We start from the raw sequence: 18,037 nt of genomic DNA, 5'->3' as shown, positions 1-18,037 counted from the left end.
TAAACACGGAGATCCTGATCTTTCTCTGCTTCCACCCCCTTATTTAAGGGTAGATGTTTGCAAGGGATACAATCCATCAATTCAATCCACTGTCCAATATTTCTATTCCCTCTTACTCATAGACTGGAAACATTCTACATTCAGTTACATGAATCTGAAAGGTGCACAGAGTCAGAGACAGGGCTGCCAAGTACGTGGGCGACCCCTGGGCCGCCTGCTCTGGTGCCAGAGCAGACATCAACAATCAATCACACTGTGGGGTCCCCAGCTGATCCCAGACAAGGCTCCCAAACCCCTCTCCCAGCTCTCCAGGCAGCCGCCATCCATCGGACAGGGCTGCCATTTGGGATGGAATCTACTTGCCAAGGTTAAGAAGCCTTAAATCGGATGAGGACTCTAAAATCACATACCATCTACAGCAAAGGACAGTGCCCATTTGGATCATAGTAAGCACTTCGTAGGCTGTGAATAAACATGGCTTAATGACTCACACACAGCATGCGATGTCCCTATATGGTGCTCACACGTTACAGAAGAACTCTAAGTGATTTGCTTGGGGAATGACCTCAAATAATAATGCTCTTAATTTAAATTTCAGTCAAAAACTGAACTTAAATTTACTAAAAGCTCTCTAAAAATTATACCAGCGTGCACCCTTGGTTTAGTAAAGTCTTATGTACTGAACACAATATTTTTATGACTAAAGGTCTTGTATGATCCAGGGTTATAATTTTTCATGTTTTTATTACTGCTGCTGTTAATGATGATACAATGAAAATAATAGATGACAGGCACTGAATACTTCCTATGTACCTGGCACTCGATATGGAATAGTTCATTGAAGAAGTCTTTGATGCTCACAGCAAGCCTATACAGAAGGTACCACTCCAGTCCCATTTTTACAAATGAAGGAGCTCCCTCACCAATGGGAAACTAGGATTTGGACCAAGCCTCGCCTTAACCATGAGACTAAACCAGTGTGCTTGCGCTGGTGATGTCTACCCAAGGGTAGATAGTCCCAACAGGCAGAAGTAGGCTCTTGAGTTGGATGTGAATTGACTCCAGAATTAAATAAATCAGCAGATATTCAATGCAAAGATCTACTTTGGCAAATATGTTGTCATAAAAGGATAAGGACAGTGCAACCCAAACCTCCTGTCAAGGGGGGAATCCAGGCTTATGGAAATGGCCAATTCTTAGGCAAAGGATCTGTCCTAAGCAACATGATTACTAAAGCAGAGAAGCTGGAAGCGTCAGTCTACGCGGGAATGTCACGAACGGAGACACACTCCCATTCCTCGTACAACCCACAGAAGAAAAACAAACTGACTCAAAAGTTACGTTGGTTGTGTTGCTTCGAGGGTTTTTCTTTTGCTTTGTTGTCTTGTTTTTCATTTGAACGTGTTCTCTTTGAAATCAGAGGCATTCATAAACCGATTTAAATCAGATATAGTCACAAATTGTTTCCCAACTTAACACGCACAACAGGTGGTGTATGTTTTTATTTACTTTTTTTCTCTTTTAATTGAAGTATAGTTGATTTACAATGCTGCGTTAGTTTCAGATGTAAAGCAAAGTGATTCAGTTGCACGTATATACATATATCTCTATTCTTTGTCAGATTCTTTTCCCTTATAGGTTATCACAAGACCCTGATACAGTTCCCTGTGCTATACAGGGAACTATGCAAGCTATACACGGTGCTATACAAGCAACCTTCTTGGTTGCTTTGTTTTTAACACTAGATTGGTATGTAGCAACAGCTACTGACTTTAACTCCATGCATTTGCATTTACAGAACACCACTGGACTGACCTGTCAGGCAAGTCACCTCTCACTCTTAGCCTTCCACTGCCAGAGGCACTAGAGCCAAGGTGATGACAAGCCATTTCCAGATATGGGCTACTCATCACCACTAGGAGGTGGAAAATGCACCCTTAAGTAGTAGAACTCTCTGCCCACAGTCAGAGCCAAGCTCCATTTCCGGCTTTAAGAGCCCGGCTGTAATGCTGGCATGGAGCCCACAAAGGTCGCACAACAAGGCAGACACACCCCGACGCACACCACTCCTATCCTTCCACTGTCAGGGGTCAGTTCCAGGAAACTCCCTTTGGGGTTTTGCCAGTTACAAAGGAGTCAGGTCCTCTCAGGAATAAATAAGCTGTCAAGGCTAACACAAGGGATCAGATGTAGGAGACCAATCAAACTGCTCCAGCGCCTCCCAGGGGCCATACCAGCCTAAAGGGCCCTGGGGGTATAGGTGGGGGGCCCATCTGCCAGCACCCAGTTCAGCTGTCAGTTTACAGCAAAGCTGTCACAAGTCTGGAAGGGAAACATTCAATGAAGTACTTTTCCTAGGTTGATTTCTCTTTTAGCATTTGAGGGGAAAAAAAAAACACACAATCAAACCTAAGAGAAATAACAGCACTAACTTTAAATTGCTATAGTCTTGGGACTTCTCTGAGGGTCCAGTGATTAAGAATTCGTGTTTCCACTGTCGGGGAGTGGGTTTGACCCCCCTGGTTGGGGAACTAATATCCCACATGCTGCATGGCCAAAAAAAAGAAAATATTTGCCATAGTCCCGGTCCCGAGGGACTAGCCTATACTGGCAGAAAAACCCAGATAAGCCTCTGAAGAGGACAGAAGGGAAATCACTGCTTTTAACTAGATGCTTAGCTGCTGCTGCTAAGTCGCTTCAGTCGTGTCCGACTCTGTGCGACCCCATAGGCGGCAGCCCACCAGGCTCCGCCATCCCTATTCTCCAGGCAAGAACACTGGAGTGGGTTGCCATTTCCTTCCCCAATGCATGAAAGTGAAAAGTGAAAGTGAAGTTGCTCAGTCGTATCCGACTCTTCGCGACCCCATGGACTGCAGCCTACCAGGCTCCTCCATCCATGGGATCCTCCAGGCAAGAGTACTGGAGTGGGGTGCCATCGCCTGCAGTTATCAATTTCCAATCTCCAACTCCCCCCATCCTTGCCCCCACCCCAGCCATCCCAACCACCAATGGTAAGTACCAAACTTGGCAATGGTAAGTACTGATCCTTATTGGTTTATAAACACCAAACAGAAGAGTTCAATGACTTGCTGTTACAAAAGGACCCCAAAAGCCAAGTGTACATCATCAGAAGCAGAGGATTTCCCTCACAGGTTAACAAGCATTCACCATTTTACAGAAAGAATAAATTTTCAATAAATTTCTAATTTGGAAAGCTAAGCTCCTTCCCTGCAAAATGCATAAACAAAATAATATAAAGTTGACCACAGAAAAATAACGAATACAGGAATGTGATTTAAATGATAACTTAAGTTTCTAACTAACCCTGCAGCTAAACTAACACCTATTAAAGCAGTCTGTACTGAAAAACAGATGAAACCTAAAAGGGTCTCCTCCCGAGTTTAGAGTTTGGGGGACAAATTTTTAAAAAATTAACATTTGGCAGCTAAACTAATAATTTCTTGATCCCATTTTTTCCAAATCCACATTTCAAAAAAGTGTTTCAAACTTTCACATATAATCATTAAATCATAATAAATTTTTACGTTAAAAGTGGAACAGTGGATAGGAATTAGAAGCCCACACACCTCAATGAAGAGTAGCTCCCGCTTACTGCAACTAAAGAGAGCTGTGCAAAAGCAACAAAGACCCAGTGCAGCAAAAAATAATTTTTTTCTTAAAATGACACAGTCACTAAGAATCTTGTTGTTCAGTCACTCAGTTATGTCTGGCTCTTTGCGACCCTATGGATTGCAGCATGCCAGGCTTCCCTGTCCTTCACTATCTCCCAGAGCTTGCTCAAACTCATGTCCATCGACTTGATGATGCCATCCAACCATCTCATCCTCTGTCAAACCCTTCTCTTTCTGCCCTCAGTCTTTCCCAGCATCAGGGTCTTTCCCAATGAGTCGGCTTTCTGCATCAAGTGGCCAAAATACTGGAACTTCTACTTCAGCATCACTCCTTCCAATGAACATATTCAGGGTTGATTTCCTTTCGGATTGAGTGGTTTCAGCTCCTTGCTGTTCAAAGGACTCTCAAGACCCTTCTCCAGCACCACAGTTCAAATGCATTAATTCTTTGGTACTCAGCCTTCTTTATGGTCCAACTCACATCTGTATATGACTGCTGGAAAAACCACAGCTTTGACTATACAGACCTTTGTTGGCAAAGTGACATCTCTGCTTTTTAATATGTTGTCTAGGTTTGTCATAGCTAATCTAGATTTTTTTCTACTCTGTTACCCATTTCTAACTTTACTGACAAAAAAGAGCATGAAATTCATTTCAGAACTTTTTAAACATGAAAAAAAAAATCTGAGGAAGAAATGTTCTTTAGTAGTATCTCACTGCTTCCTGCAGAACTGTTGGGGTTTGTTTCACAACAGTTATTCTCTGCTGCTGCTGCTAAGTCGCTTCAGTCGCGTCTGACTCTGTGCAACCCCAGAGACGGCAGCCCACCAGGATCCCCCGTCCTTGGGATTCTCCAGGCAAGAACACTGGAGTGGACTGCCATTTCCTTCTCCAATGCATGAAAGTGAAAAGTGAAAGTGAAGTCGCTCAGTCGTGTCCGACTCTTCGCGACCCCATGGACTGACCCCATGGACTGCAGCCTACCAGGCTTCTCTGTCCATGGGATTTTCCAGGCAAGAGTACTGGAGTGGGGTGCCATTGCCTTCTCCATTATTCTCTGGTTTTGATCAAAAAATTGAAAACCACAGAAAAAAGCAAGACAACTAGACTTACATTCCTGCAACGTGGAAACCACCTCATACTTTTATAAACAGCTGTCAAAATTTAGTTTCCTCAAATAGAATGGAATATTTATTTAAAGTGTCCTAATGCAAACAGATTTTTAAAAGTCCCTAATTTCGTAAAGGAGTCCATGCCCTTGATTATATTTATAAATTTAAAATATCACAGAACGGAAAAAAGATGTCAAATTTGGGAAATATTAGCATGAACTAGAAGAACTGAGGTCAGGTCTTCACTTGGGATGATGAAGAATCTCCCTCGCGAGCAATGGACCTTAGTGTATGCAGGGACTAAAATTGCATACCCTGCTGCTGACTCTGGGATTCAGGAAATTTGCCCGTAGTCTTCCCAATTAAAGTGCCATCAATTAGTACTTCTAGTTCAACCCTCAACTCGCATGCTGTTATGGGAACTGGATTGTGTCCCCCGCAAAAGATGCTGAAGTCCTAGCCCATAGTACCTGGGATGTGGTCCTGGAAATAGGACCTCTGCAAATGATCAAGTCAAAATTAGGTAAAAGGGTAGGCTGAAGTTCAATATAAAAAGAGGAAATGTAGACAGAGACATACACACAAAGGGAATGCCATGCGGACATGAAGACAGATATAAGGGATAATCTACACACCAAGGAACACCAAAGACTTCCAGCAAACCATCAGAAGGTAGGCGAGAACCATGGCGCAGTCTCCTTCACAGCCCCTGGAAGGAAGCAATCAGACCAACACCCTGATCTTGACTTTCAGCTTCCAGCACTTTGAGACAAATGTCTGTTGCCTGAGCCCCACAGTTCTTGGTATTCGGTAATGGCAGCCATAGAAAAACAACACACAAGTCTTCCCAGCCTGACGTTCTCTTTCGACTTTGTCCCTGTGTTAGTCTGTCAGTCGCTCAGTCACGCCCGACTCTTTGCGATCCCATGCACTGCAGCCCACCAGGCTCCTCTGTCCACGGGATTTTCCAGGCAAGGCTACTGGAGTGGGTTACCATTTCCTTCTCCAGGGGATCTTCCCGACTCAGGGATCAAACCCGGGTCTCCTGCACTGCAGGCAGATTCTTTACCATCTGAGCTACGAGGGAAGCCTTATTCTTTTTTCTTCTAATATTCTTATATGCTCCCACCAATTCCCTAAGGTCATTCCACACCTCCTGCCACCAAAGCCCTTCGGTAGTATTTCTTGTCGGGTACCAATGGCATTTTGCATGGGGAAGCTCTTTTGGGCGACTGTCCAGGACACTGCAGGATGTCAAGCATCCCTGGCACTTCCATTCCATCACCGACATGATAGTGCCCACGGTGCAGAAACTCGGCTCCAGAAGCTTTAGAGCCACCTGCCAGCCAGACTCGGACTCAAGGTCCCACCATCAACTGCAAATGATCTCAATCAGGTCAGTTACCTTCAGCCTCTCCGCTTATAAGATGGGCATCAACCCTGCCAGGTGGCTCAGGATTGAATTAAAGATCCTAGCAAGTCCAGGCTTACCCTCACCAGCTTGTTCTGGGATTAGAGTCACTTAAGAATTAATGCTCAGCCTGTTTTACATGGTCACATCCTGATTTACATTGGAACTCCTTTTGGAGGTTCCCTTCCACAAATAAAGCCTCACAATACATCCTGTGGAGATGGAACAGATCTCTGCATGTTTCAAATAGTTATAAGTCAGGCAAAATAAAATGCCTTTCTAAGCTTAAAAGAGCAAGACAACTCTGAGCACAGTTCCATTTCCCCTCTATTCCCAACCTTACTTGAAAACACCGTTGCAGCTGTGGGCAAAGGTCCACATCTTCCAACTCTGCTTCCCATTTCTCTGTATTTTTTTCTCCCAGTGACTGTCCCCTCAACATACAGCAATATACTACTGCTGTCTGGCTCATTTCACCTTGTCCCATGGAAACATCCCCCAGGCCAGCATCAGCTCTGTGTTCTCTTCGGTGAAATGGTTTACAGTCCAAGTCTCTGAGCTGTGAGGCTTCAGCACTGATTTATGCCATGAAGGCAGTCTGTGTCTGTTCTCCTGACCATGGTATACACCTAGCACATAACAGCACCTCACAGAGCCCGGTTGTTGTTCAGTCGCTCAGTCGTGTCTGACTCTGCGACCCCATGGACTGCAGCATGCCAGGCTTTCCTGTCCTTCACCATCTCCCAGAGTTTGCTCAAACTCGTGTCCGTCAAGTCAGTGATGCCATCCAACCATCTCATCCTCTGTCATCACCTTCTCCTCTTGCCTTCAATCTTTCCCAGCATCAGGGGCTTTCCCAACAAGTTGGCTCTTTGCATCAGGTGGCCAAAGTATTGGAGCTTCAGCATCAGTCCTTCCAATGAATATTCAGGGTTGATTTCCTTTAAAATTGACTGATTTGATCTCCTTGCAGTCCAGGGGACTCTCAAGAATTTTCTCCAACACCACAGTTGGAAAGCATCAATTCTTTAGCTCTCAGCCTTCTTTATGGTCCAACTCTCACATCCATACACGACTACTGGAAAAACTATACAGAATTTTGTCAGACAGAGCCTGGTACTCAGTTGGTTTTCAGTGATTAATATATGAATGAGTACATCAAGGCACGAATACACGCAGGGTCGAGTGAACACAGGAATTAACACATTCAGGAGTCAGGTGACCGGGACTCCATTTAACCCCCAGCTCAGCACTGAATGACACAAATGACCTCAGAACAGGTCACTTATTCTCTCAGCCGTCATTCTCTGTGACATGAGGCGGTTGGACTTCACGAGAAAATCTCTCCCGGTGTTCTGCCAGCCCCAACACCGGAGCCCAAGGACTGTAATGAAGAGTGAAAAGCTTTCCTTCCTTTTGGAGAAATTTCAATCAGAACAGGCAGGAAGGTAAAGAATCTTCTGAAATCACATGCCGGAGGTCCCTCCCCATCAGACCACACCTTCCTCCCTGGGGACAAAGGGTCCAGACAGCACATCAGCTGCAAATTTTGAAGACATCTTTGAGACACTAAGCACTCTGGACATTGTTATCATGGGCTTCCCTGGTGGCTCAAGCATAAAGAATCTGCCTGCAATGCATGAGACCCAGGTTCAATCCCAGGGTAGGAAGATCCCCTGGAGAAAGGAATGGCTACCCACTCCAGTATTCTTGCCTGGAGAATCCCATGGACAGAGGAGGCTGGTGGGCCACAGTCCTTGGGGTCACAGAGTCAGACACGACTGAGCAGCTAACACTTCACGGACTCAGAGTCTGCCCTGTCCTCAAGAGAGGTCCACAGGGAACCCTGCAGCCTGCCTCCTCCCATCTAAGGCGCCCCCTTTCCAGCCTGAACAAGGTGGGCTTGGGCACTCTCCCCTCGGTTCCAAATCCAAGTCGGTCCCTCTCTCCGCCATCTGCCTGAGGCTCCCATGCATATTTTATGACTCCTGGCACATCTCCTCCTTATCTGACATCCTGCAATGCATCGCTCTGCTGCCTATTTCTATCTCTGTTAAGAATGTTCCCGAAAGAGGCATGTGTCCTTGGGTTGTACTTTATTACTGGTGGTTTCACCTCTCCTATCTTATCTCCCGGCGTGATCCCTACCTGAATTCTTTGAGGACACAGAAACCACACCCTCTGCGCTCCTCCAATTCCCACAAGAATCCTTACACAGCTGGGCAAGCAGCAGACACTTAGAAAATGCTTGCTGACTGAATAAAATAATGAATATGAAATAACAGGCTGATTTCAATGTCATTCAATAGAAGAGACATGTATATGTATGGCTGAGTCCCTTTGCCGTCCACCTGAAACTATCACAGCACTGTTAATTGTCTATACTCCAATACAAAATAAAGTTTTTTAAAAAGTCATATTAATAATACATTTCCTGGATAAAGCTATCAAGATCACCCTTGCTGGGTATACAAGCAAAATAAATCAAGACGTCTTAAAACAGCCCTTCTATGACTACAGCATTTTCTTAGGACTGAAATAAAATGCCCTTCACTATGACATGAATGACAGCTGGATAAGAAATCTGATTTTCAGGTAGCCACAGCATAATAATGTGGTATTGCTTTTATTTCTTATAAAAGCAGATTTTACATTGAGCTGAGGAAGAGAAAAGGGCAATCACCTTTTGGTGTTAATTATTACAATTACCACCGTTAGGTGTTGAAGCTGCAGAGTTCAGGGAAATCAGAACAAGATATAAGGGTTTTCCCTAAACAGTTTATTTAAATCTATTGTGGATTGGGGCAGAGCATCTTTTCTGAAATTCCTGGGACTTATTTAGCCAAGTCTACTTCCAGTCACATTACTTCCGTGTAGTTTAATCAACCTCAGCTAAAACCAAACTGACTTAGGAATCAAAATATTCTTTCTCCCATGCACTTGCTGGTCATGGTTGGCCACTGGATAAGACAGAGCCAATGGTCAGTACAACACTGCTGGAGGGAAAACCCTGCTATGCCCTCACAGTTGAATACAGCATAATGCCATAAGCCCCAGGCAGCCTCTACTGCTCAGTAGCTGAGCTAAACAATTTCATTATCTCTTAGAAATCACTATTCTTGCATATAAGCAGAAACTCATCATTACCAAAAGTATCAATGATATAGTAATAACAGAAAAACTGTGCAGGGATACAGGAGATAATATTACAAGTGGAGAGATTCAGTGACTGAGGACTGAGACCCAAAAAGATCAGGTACATTAAAATAGATAATTAGTGTTCATGGCTGTACATGTGGTACATGATAACAGAGTATGTCTTCCAGCTCAAACCTTATCTTGTTAGAACACAAACTGGGTGGGGCAAGGAGGGAATCCCAGTAAAACACCAAAGGGAAAAAAAATTCACTTTGATACTAGCATGTATATTGCCAATGTGAAAAGAGCTGTTATGAGGATTTATCTGCATTTATCCAACTAATTAAGCCAAAGTACTTTAAAGCTAGAGTGGAATGCCGAGTTTTTCATCACAACTCTTCATTCTAATGATGAGAAATTCAGGCAGAGATGAGGTACTTCAATCAAGCTCATTCCGCTCATCAGAGCCTGCCTGGGTTCTCTCAGGTCTAGCTTCATGTGCAAAACACCCATCATTAAATTTAAAAGTTAAAAAGGCACATAGCAGACAGGCAATAAATATCTGTTAATGGAAATAAGTAAACAGAGATGATGCAGGGTTCCAGAACTCTCTTAATATACTACCTCCTGAAGGATAAGCCAAGTTATGACCTCAGAATTTTGACTCTGACTTGTCAAGGGCTTCCCTGGTGGTGCAGAGGTTAAAAGCGTCTGCCTGCAATGTGGGAGACCTGGGTTCGATCCCTGGGTCGGGAAGATCCCCTGGAGAAGGAAATGGCAACCCACTCCAGGAGAAGGAAATGGCAACCCACTCCTGGAGAATCCCATGGATGGAGGAGCTTGGTGGGCTATAGTCCACGGGTCGCAGAGTCGGACACGACTGAGCGACTTCTCTTTGTCCAACGTAGATAACATAGGTTTCTTAATATCAATACTATAAAGCATCCCTTTCCAGTCAATAAAATACTATTGCAATAGTTATGGAAGCATGCAAGTTGACGGTGAAACCAAAAGCTTTGTAGAACTTTTGAAGGAGTGACTGTGAAAAAAATCTATCCACAAACTCTATGGGTTCCCAAACACATGAAGCGTAGCTTCGGTGGAGCGGTGGAGGGATCTATAAAAGGCAGGTATGACTAAGCAGCCCCAGGGAGCAAGCAACACTGAAACGATCAGGAGTCTGGGGACCAGAACATCTCTGCACATAAAGATAAGCTGGAGTTTCCCACCTCCTGTTACTAATACAAAAGGGGGCCTTTGTTCTACCACAAGTTAATTCTTTTTAAAATAAAAAACTTCAGAGTTATGTTGCAAACGACATTTTCTTCGATTCTCCATCGAACCTACCTTCTGAAACAAATTTGGGGAAAACCTAGTTGAGTCTCCGGGCAGGCAACTAAGTGGCCGGACTAAATTTGAAACAATCAATACTGCAGCTTTTGATGTATTTAACTCTATATCTCACTAGAGAGCCCCTGAAATCTACAGTTTAACTCAGCTAAAGGTAACCAAATCTTAATAATCATGTAAAACATACTGCTACATGTCTTACTCAGTGAGCTATTATTACTGAATTTTTCCTTAAAGTCTGACATCTAGCTATGTAACTTCTCCCTGAAAAAAAAGAAAATTCGAGAACACCAGACCAAACAAAATAGCTTAAAATAATTAAACAGATCACAATTTACATACCCCCAAGATGAAACTGAGCACATAGGGGAAGATGAACCAAACACACCATATTTACATATAGATGTAAACATATTTATAGCACCTTAGGCAAAAAATCAAAAAACAACCCTGGCACAACAGGACAAACCTGGTTTACCATTCTCTCTGCGCAGGTATAAAACTGAAGTAACGTGCTTGGCGGCGGGGCACAGAGGGTGGAGAGCAAGTTCCACTTAAACTTGTTCCATTCAGGAGCTAGGTGAGCAAACCAAGCAGCTTAACAAGCTCCCCTACCAAACGGAACCAGGCTGAAAGTCCCAAATCGGTCAAGCTCATCAAGGAAAGTGGGACCCCCCCGCCCGCCGCCCGAAGCTCCCTGACCACCCCTCTCCAAAATCCCCGAGCCTCCCAACTAGAGCCGGGGGCTTCCCGCCGAATCCATTTCCCGGTCTCCGTCTCGGACCATGCAGGGTGGGCATGTGGGTTGAGTCCGGGGTCCCCCCCCCAACACACACACACCCCGGCTCCCCGCCCCGTTCATTGTCGTCCGAGGGAGATGGATCACCTGCCGGGCGCGGGCTCCCGCCGCCCGCCGCGCCCAGACGCACAGGGGCTCCCGCCGCCCGCGTCCCGCGGGACCAGCGCCCCCTTTCCCGGCGGGACCCGACCCCCGCCCGCGGCCGGTCCCCTGCGCGCTTACCGCCACGAAGCCCGAGGAGGAGGCGAGGAACACGCGGATGACCATCCTCTCGCCGGGTCGGGACGGACCTTCTGCGCCCTCCGCGGGCTCCGGGCTGGCGGGGACGCGGAGGCAGAACTCGGCTGGGAGCCGCCGCCGCCGCCGCCGCTGCCCGACACAGCGCTCGCGTCTGGGGAGTCGGCAGGGACCCGGAGCCCGCCCGGCCGCCTGGTCTGCAGATAAAAGCTCGGCGCTGCCCGACCGCCGGCCGAGGTAGGGAGGCGGGGCCGGGCCGGGGAGGGAGCCGGCTGCGGGGCGTGATGGGAGTTGTAGTCCGCGCCGCTCCTGGGGTGGCCGCCGCCGGGCTCCTTCCCGCCGCCGCGTCCCTGAGCCTGCGTCCCGGACGCGCGCAGGTGCCGCGAGGGCCTCCCGAGGCCGCGGGGAGACGCTGTGCCGGGGTGGCGAGGATCCTGGCGAGACGAGGCCGGGGAGGAAAGAAAGCTAGGCGAGGATGGCGCGGTTCGGCGTCCGAGCTGGGATTCTGTGTGTAGTGGTTTACTGGTTTGAAGCATTCCCCACACCCAGAAACGGCAACAGACAACAGTGATGCTTCGGAGACCCATCGTCTCCGGGTCGCGCGTGGGGTGGGCTGGGCGGCTGGGAGGTGGCCGCGGTGGGGACGGGGTCGGGGGGCGCGGTGGGGCTGTGCGCTCCTGTTTTCCCAGCGGCTCAGCAGATTGCAGAAGGGTGATTCTTGGGGAATAAATACGAGGTTTTTTGTTTTGTTTTGTTTTTTCGGTAGACGCTGAAAATTAGAAACCCAGGTGAGAGCACAACCGATATTTTATTTTTCTAGCGAAACTGTAATAATTGTTGTAGGAAAAAAAAAACAATCCCAAGCGAAATTAGAAATTTTATTTTTCTAGCGAAACTGTAATAATTGTTGTAGGAAAAAAAAACAATCCCAAGCGAAATTAGAATCCTACTAATCATCGAGAATCAGGACCCCGCCCGCCCCACCCCGATTCCCTACACAATGGCTTCGGCTCTGTGCACCTAATATTCACAGATTTGAGCCAAATCTGTGCCGTTTTCAGACCTGCTGCACATTCCAGCGCAGCCTCCCAGGAGGCTGCTGTTGAAATAAAAAAGCTGTTAGGTAGTTTCTAATAGTTTAGGAATAGTTCTTCAGCAAGTGTTTTCTGCTTCGCAAAAGCGCAAGCCTCTCACAGTTCCTGTAGAATGAACCAGTTTTCTCTGCAGTACTGTATTTACTGTCTTCCTTTCAGCAGGGGAGTTTTAGCAGAGTTCTGGGAACAATATTAATTAACAGTTCTAGGAAGAAAGATTAGATGATGAGGTCTCTGGCTCTTTGGTAAAATTCTTGCATAAACATTGGACCATTTTGGTTTTGGAGCATTTGTTTTTTAGAGCGATTTTGATTACTTCACATGTATAACCCTCCCTATTATTTATCAGACGTCATGTCTGTAGTATTCCATTTTTAAATTTATTATGGTAACAGAAAAGACAATCCTAATGGGACTTTATTTCTTCTTACTATTAGACATTTTTAAATGTACATTTTGCTGGCTGTAAATAATCTCTCTCTGCACATGTACTTTAATTTGGCTACCCTAAATGTAGAAATGAATGTTTATATCTTGAAAAATATTTTCTTAAAAGTAGATACCATATTTCCTGTATTGATGCAATTTTATAAAATCTAAATTTCTTCCATTTGGAATTATTCAGCCTTGAGGATATAGTTAAACTCAACAAATGAGAACTCCAAGCCTGTGCTCTGACAGGTACCAGAGTGCATGAAATGCTGAATAAGTCCTTTCCTCAGTCAGCAGAGTGTCTATTGACTGCAAAACAAAAAAGTCAGATACAGAAATAGCAATGAGACCAGACACACTGTACCAATAGAGTTGTGTGGATATAAAGAGAAAAGAGAGGGCAAAGATGGCCTTCTAGAAGAGACTTTAAAGATGAGTAGTATTTCTGCTAGCAGATGGAAGGGATACAGGATGGAATATTGGAGAAGGAAATGGCAACTCCCTCTAGTATTCTTGCTTGGAAAATCCTATGGACTGGGGAGCCTGGCCAACTGCAGTCTATGGGGTCACAAAGAGTGGGAGGCGACTGAGTTCACACATCCTATGCAGGGTCCATAGGAACAGCAAGAAGTTTGTTTTACTTCAAGAAGAAATGTCAGGGTTCTAATAGGGGACAATGCTGAAAATACAGCCAGGGACTCTCACTAACTTGTCTGCCCAACTCCTTGCCCTTTTCTGAAATCTGTTCTTCTGCTTTGATCTAAGAGATTTGGGGGGTGGGGGTCCCAACACCCTCCTGGTTCATAAAGCAAGACCCAAACTCCTGATACTTACCCTGAGCTGATTAGTCTCAGGGTAAGTATCTGAATCAAGAAAGGCCTGGCCACATCTCCGCCCGAAGAATTTAGAATGAGGACTAAGAAAGAGAAAGAACACTTGAACTTTAGCTTGTAACCTGAAAGGTCAGTGCTTTCAGAAGTCAGTTTCCAACATGAGCACAAGAGATGCTAAGGACGGTAGTCGGCAGAAAGAGAACAAAGCAGGTGTGTGGAAGATGACAGAGATGTTTCAGTGAGCTCTGATAATGCTTGAGCCCAGGGACCCTAAAACTCTGGCCTGTGTGTCGAATCCAGCTGGATGTCTATTTTGTAAGTAAAGTTTTATTAGAGCACATTACTTTTCCTATTGTCTCTGGCAGAGTGCCTGAAACCAGATAACTTGCAAAGCCTAGTACGTTTACTCCGTAGTCCTTTACAAAGAAAGTTTGCCAGTCTCTTTATGGTTCAGCCTGTTCCTGATCTTTGCTCTGGAGGCCTGTGTAATATTCCTGTATCCATGTCATAAATCTGATCTGAGTCACCTCAAGTAGGGTTCTGTTTTTTTACAACCCTAGTTGCCTTAACTGAGAAGTTTGTACTTAATTTGTAAGCATTCTGAGGAAGAGAAGCATACGATCAGAACTATACTTTGAGAAGATTATTCTGGTCCCAGCTCGCTCTGTTTTTAAATATCCTTGGTGAAGAAGGTTGTCTCCAGAGCTTGTATGTAGGACAAAGTGTCAGCAGTCCAGCAACCCACAGCAGCCAGGATGGAGCTGAGACCCAGAGAGTGACAGAGAGAGTAAAAAGCAATCTGGGATATAATTTAAGTGTCCAAGATCAGCCCCAGAGTATCATAGCACAGAGAGGATTCCCTGCCGATCTGACAAGGCAGGTCTGCAAATATAGCAGGTGGCTGAAACTTAAAGACAACTCAGAAAGTGGATAGGCCATTGGACACCACAGAAGGTGTGCCTGCGTTGTCTAGGACTTGATGGGTTTTACAAGTCATGATAGACCATCTGGAGAATGTGGGTTTTTTCCTTAGTTTTATTGACATAGGATTGGCATATAAAACTCTGTAAGTTTAAGGTGTATAATATCTCTTTTCCTGGCAGCTACACAATCCCGACCAGAATATCCATGCAAAGCACTGAGAGTAAATACTGCTCGTATAGGGAGTCAGGCAGATGGCATAAATGACAGAGGTCGGATAGATCCAAGTGGACATATATTCACCATGAGGACCATAGGAAACTGGGCAGCACCGCTCAAAATATAGACTTTTGTCTAAGATATTCTGATCTTTTAATACTGACTTGATTTTCAAAAATCGAGCCAACTAAGCCAAGACCATCTGCAAGTCCAGTACAACCCTAAGGTTCTCCTGGTTCTTCCAGTGTAAAGAAAGCGCCAAGCATGGGGTTTGGAGCCCAGTAAATCCACAGGAACCACTGGGTATTATTATAACGGTGGTCTGTTATCATTGCTGACCTTTGGGAGAGCGCTTCCAGCAGGAGAGTGGAAGCAGAAGTTAAATGGCAGAGGCCGGAGCCCTGATGGCTAATGAGGCAGCGATCTAGTGTTTTCTAATTAGAGGATGAGGAGTAACAGGGGATGAGTGATGAAGCTTGCAGGGGAGCCAGGGAGCAAAAACACTCTTCATTAAGGTTTCCTTACAGATTAAATGAAGAGCTCTTTGAAACAGTCTGGAGTCCCAACTGTCCAGATTTTATTTTTAGAGTAGAATTGCATTTGATTGATAATTCTCTGTTGTCAGGGATACCCTGTTCTCTCTTTTTTTTTTTTTTTGGCACACCATGTGGCAGGCGTATGGGATCTTAGTTCCCTGACCAAGGAACAAATCTGCGTCCTCTGCATTAGAAGCACAGAGTCTTAACCCCTGGATCGCCAGGGAAGTCGAGGATTGCCCTATTTTTAACAGCACTTAATCCAATACTATCTGGCTACCCCAAAATTTCACTTTTCAAGGAAAGTCGGTCACCACACCATGCCTGCCACAATCCGTGCCCCACTGCAGGCAGCAGCTGCTGTGAATGCCGAGTGAGTGTATTTGGCTGTTAGTAGGCAATAGATTTGTGGGAGAGGAGGTTATAAGCCAAAGGGCAGGAGCAGGTCAGAGTGGTTAAAGAACCGGCTTGGCCACTGAGTCCGACCAGGATTGGTGTGTCACAGCTATATGAGCTTCCTAAGGACCTTCCTAATGCAGGAGACCTGGATTCGATCCTTGCCTGGAGAATTCCATGGACAGGGAAGCCTGGGGGCTACAGTCCATAGGGTTGCAAAGAGTCAGACATGACTGAGTGACTAATAACTAACTAAGGAAGGTTTATGTAACTTGCCAGTGTCTCCCCTTCTTCATTGTTGTTAGGGGACTTCCTGGAGAAGATTAAGGAAAGTGCTTTTCACACAATGCCTGGGACATAGTTAGGACTCAGGAAGTATTAGCTGTTATGAATCATGCAAAGTAAATCAGGGAATGGCCTGTATTTACATAAAGTGTGTGAGTCCTATACATATTTCTGTCTTAAGTCTGTGATTTGAACTTGCTAAATAACAAGAATCTGGTTCTTATAAGCCTCTTTGTACAGTGCCATGTTCCATTAAAGTGCTTAACAAAATCTTTTTGATGTTAATGAAGTTTAGAGGCCATGCTTAAGATAAAAGGAATATTAGAGAAATGAAGCAGGCATAGAGTCAAATCAGGCAGCTTGGATTTCATGAGAGAATTCATCCAGTGCTTTTGTGTGGCTTCATCAGGCCCATTCTGTCTATTCTTAATAAAATAAAATCTTAATTAACAGAGTCATACTGAGCAATCCCTGAATTGGATGAAAGTTTCAGCCCTCATGTTTAGGAACTGGAGGTAAATCATAAAGCAAGGAATTAGGCTTGAAACCAACATTTAGGACATATTCTTTTTTTTTTAATTAAAGTACAGTTGATTTACAATGTGCTAGCTTCAGGTGTACAGCACAGTGATTCTGTTATTTATATATCTATATATAACTTTTATATATATATATATATATACATGTGCACATATATTCTTTTTCGGATTCTCTTCTGTTAGAGGCTATTACAAAATATTGAGTATAGTTCCCTCTGCTATACAGTAGGTCCTTGTAGATTTGTCTGTTTTATATATATATATATATATATATATATATATATATGTAATAGTGGGTATATGTTAATCCCAAACTCCTAATTTAACCTCCCCCACCTCTTTCCCCTTTGGTAACCATAAGTTTGTTTACTATGTCTATGAGTTTCTTTCTGTTTTGTGAATAAGTTTGTTTGTATGTTTTGGGTTTTTTTTTTAGATTCCACATATAAATGATATCATATGATATTGTCTGTCTCTTCTGGCTTACTTCACTTAGAATGATAATCTCTGGGTCCATCCATGTTGCTGCAAATGACATTATTTCATTCTTTTTTATGACTGAGTAATATTCCATCCCATATGTATATATTTATGTGTGTGTGTGTGTGCACCATATCTTCTTTATCCACTCATCTGTCAACGGACAGCTAGTTTGCTTCCATGTCCTGGCTGTTATAAATAGTGCTGCTAGAAAAATTAGGGTGCATGTACCTTTTTGAATCATAGTTTTCTCCAAGTATATGCCCAGGAGCTGTATTGCTAGGTCATATAGTAATTCTAGTTTTAGGTTTTTAAGGAACCTCCCCATACTGTTCTTCATGGTGGCTATTCCAATTCACTTTCCCACCGACAGTATTAGAGTGTTCCTTTTCCTCCACACCAGGACTTATTCCTGAATCAGTTAATATTCAACCAAATCAATAGGGTTCCCCAGCCTCTCTAACAGGAGAAAACACTTTCATTTTCCCAATGCCTTATTCCCACTAGAATCTGAAAAAAGTCAGGAGAAGAGAGGCGAATGGCACAAGCCAGCATCTTGGAGCACCACTGGAACTATACCAAGGAAGCTTTAGGTCTGCTGGTAACCACAGGAAGGACTGAAG

The 18,037-nt window shown here is 44.6% G+C and overlaps 1 protein-coding gene across 1 annotated transcript in view; it reads right to left on the bottom strand.

Annotated features, from left to right (window-relative positions):
- The window catches only part of SH3BGRL2 (SH3 domain binding glutamate rich protein like 2), a 169,705-nt gene that overhangs the window by 66,626 nt on the left and 85,042 nt on the right, over positions 1 to 18,037 (bottom strand). Inside the window, exons 3-4 of the mRNA XM_069598933.1 lie at positions 14,040 to 14,121; positions 11,665 to 12,144 (exon numbers count right to left, since the gene is read on the bottom strand). Of these exons, the coding sequence (XP_069455034.1) occupies positions 11,665 to 12,144; positions 14,040 to 14,121 (562 nt within the window). The remainder of the gene's footprint in view (positions 1 to 11,664; positions 12,145 to 14,039; positions 14,122 to 18,037) is intronic.

The sequence above is a fragment of the Ovis canadensis genome, chromosome 8 (genome assembly GCF_042477335.2).
Source record: "Ovis canadensis isolate MfBH-ARS-UI-01 breed Bighorn chromosome 8, ARS-UI_OviCan_v2, whole genome shotgun sequence".
NCBI lineage: Eukaryota > Metazoa > Chordata > Mammalia > Artiodactyla > Bovidae > Ovis > Ovis canadensis.
The sequence above is the reverse complement of the archived record's forward strand: the minus strand, read 5'-3'. Positions and strand labels throughout refer to the sequence as shown.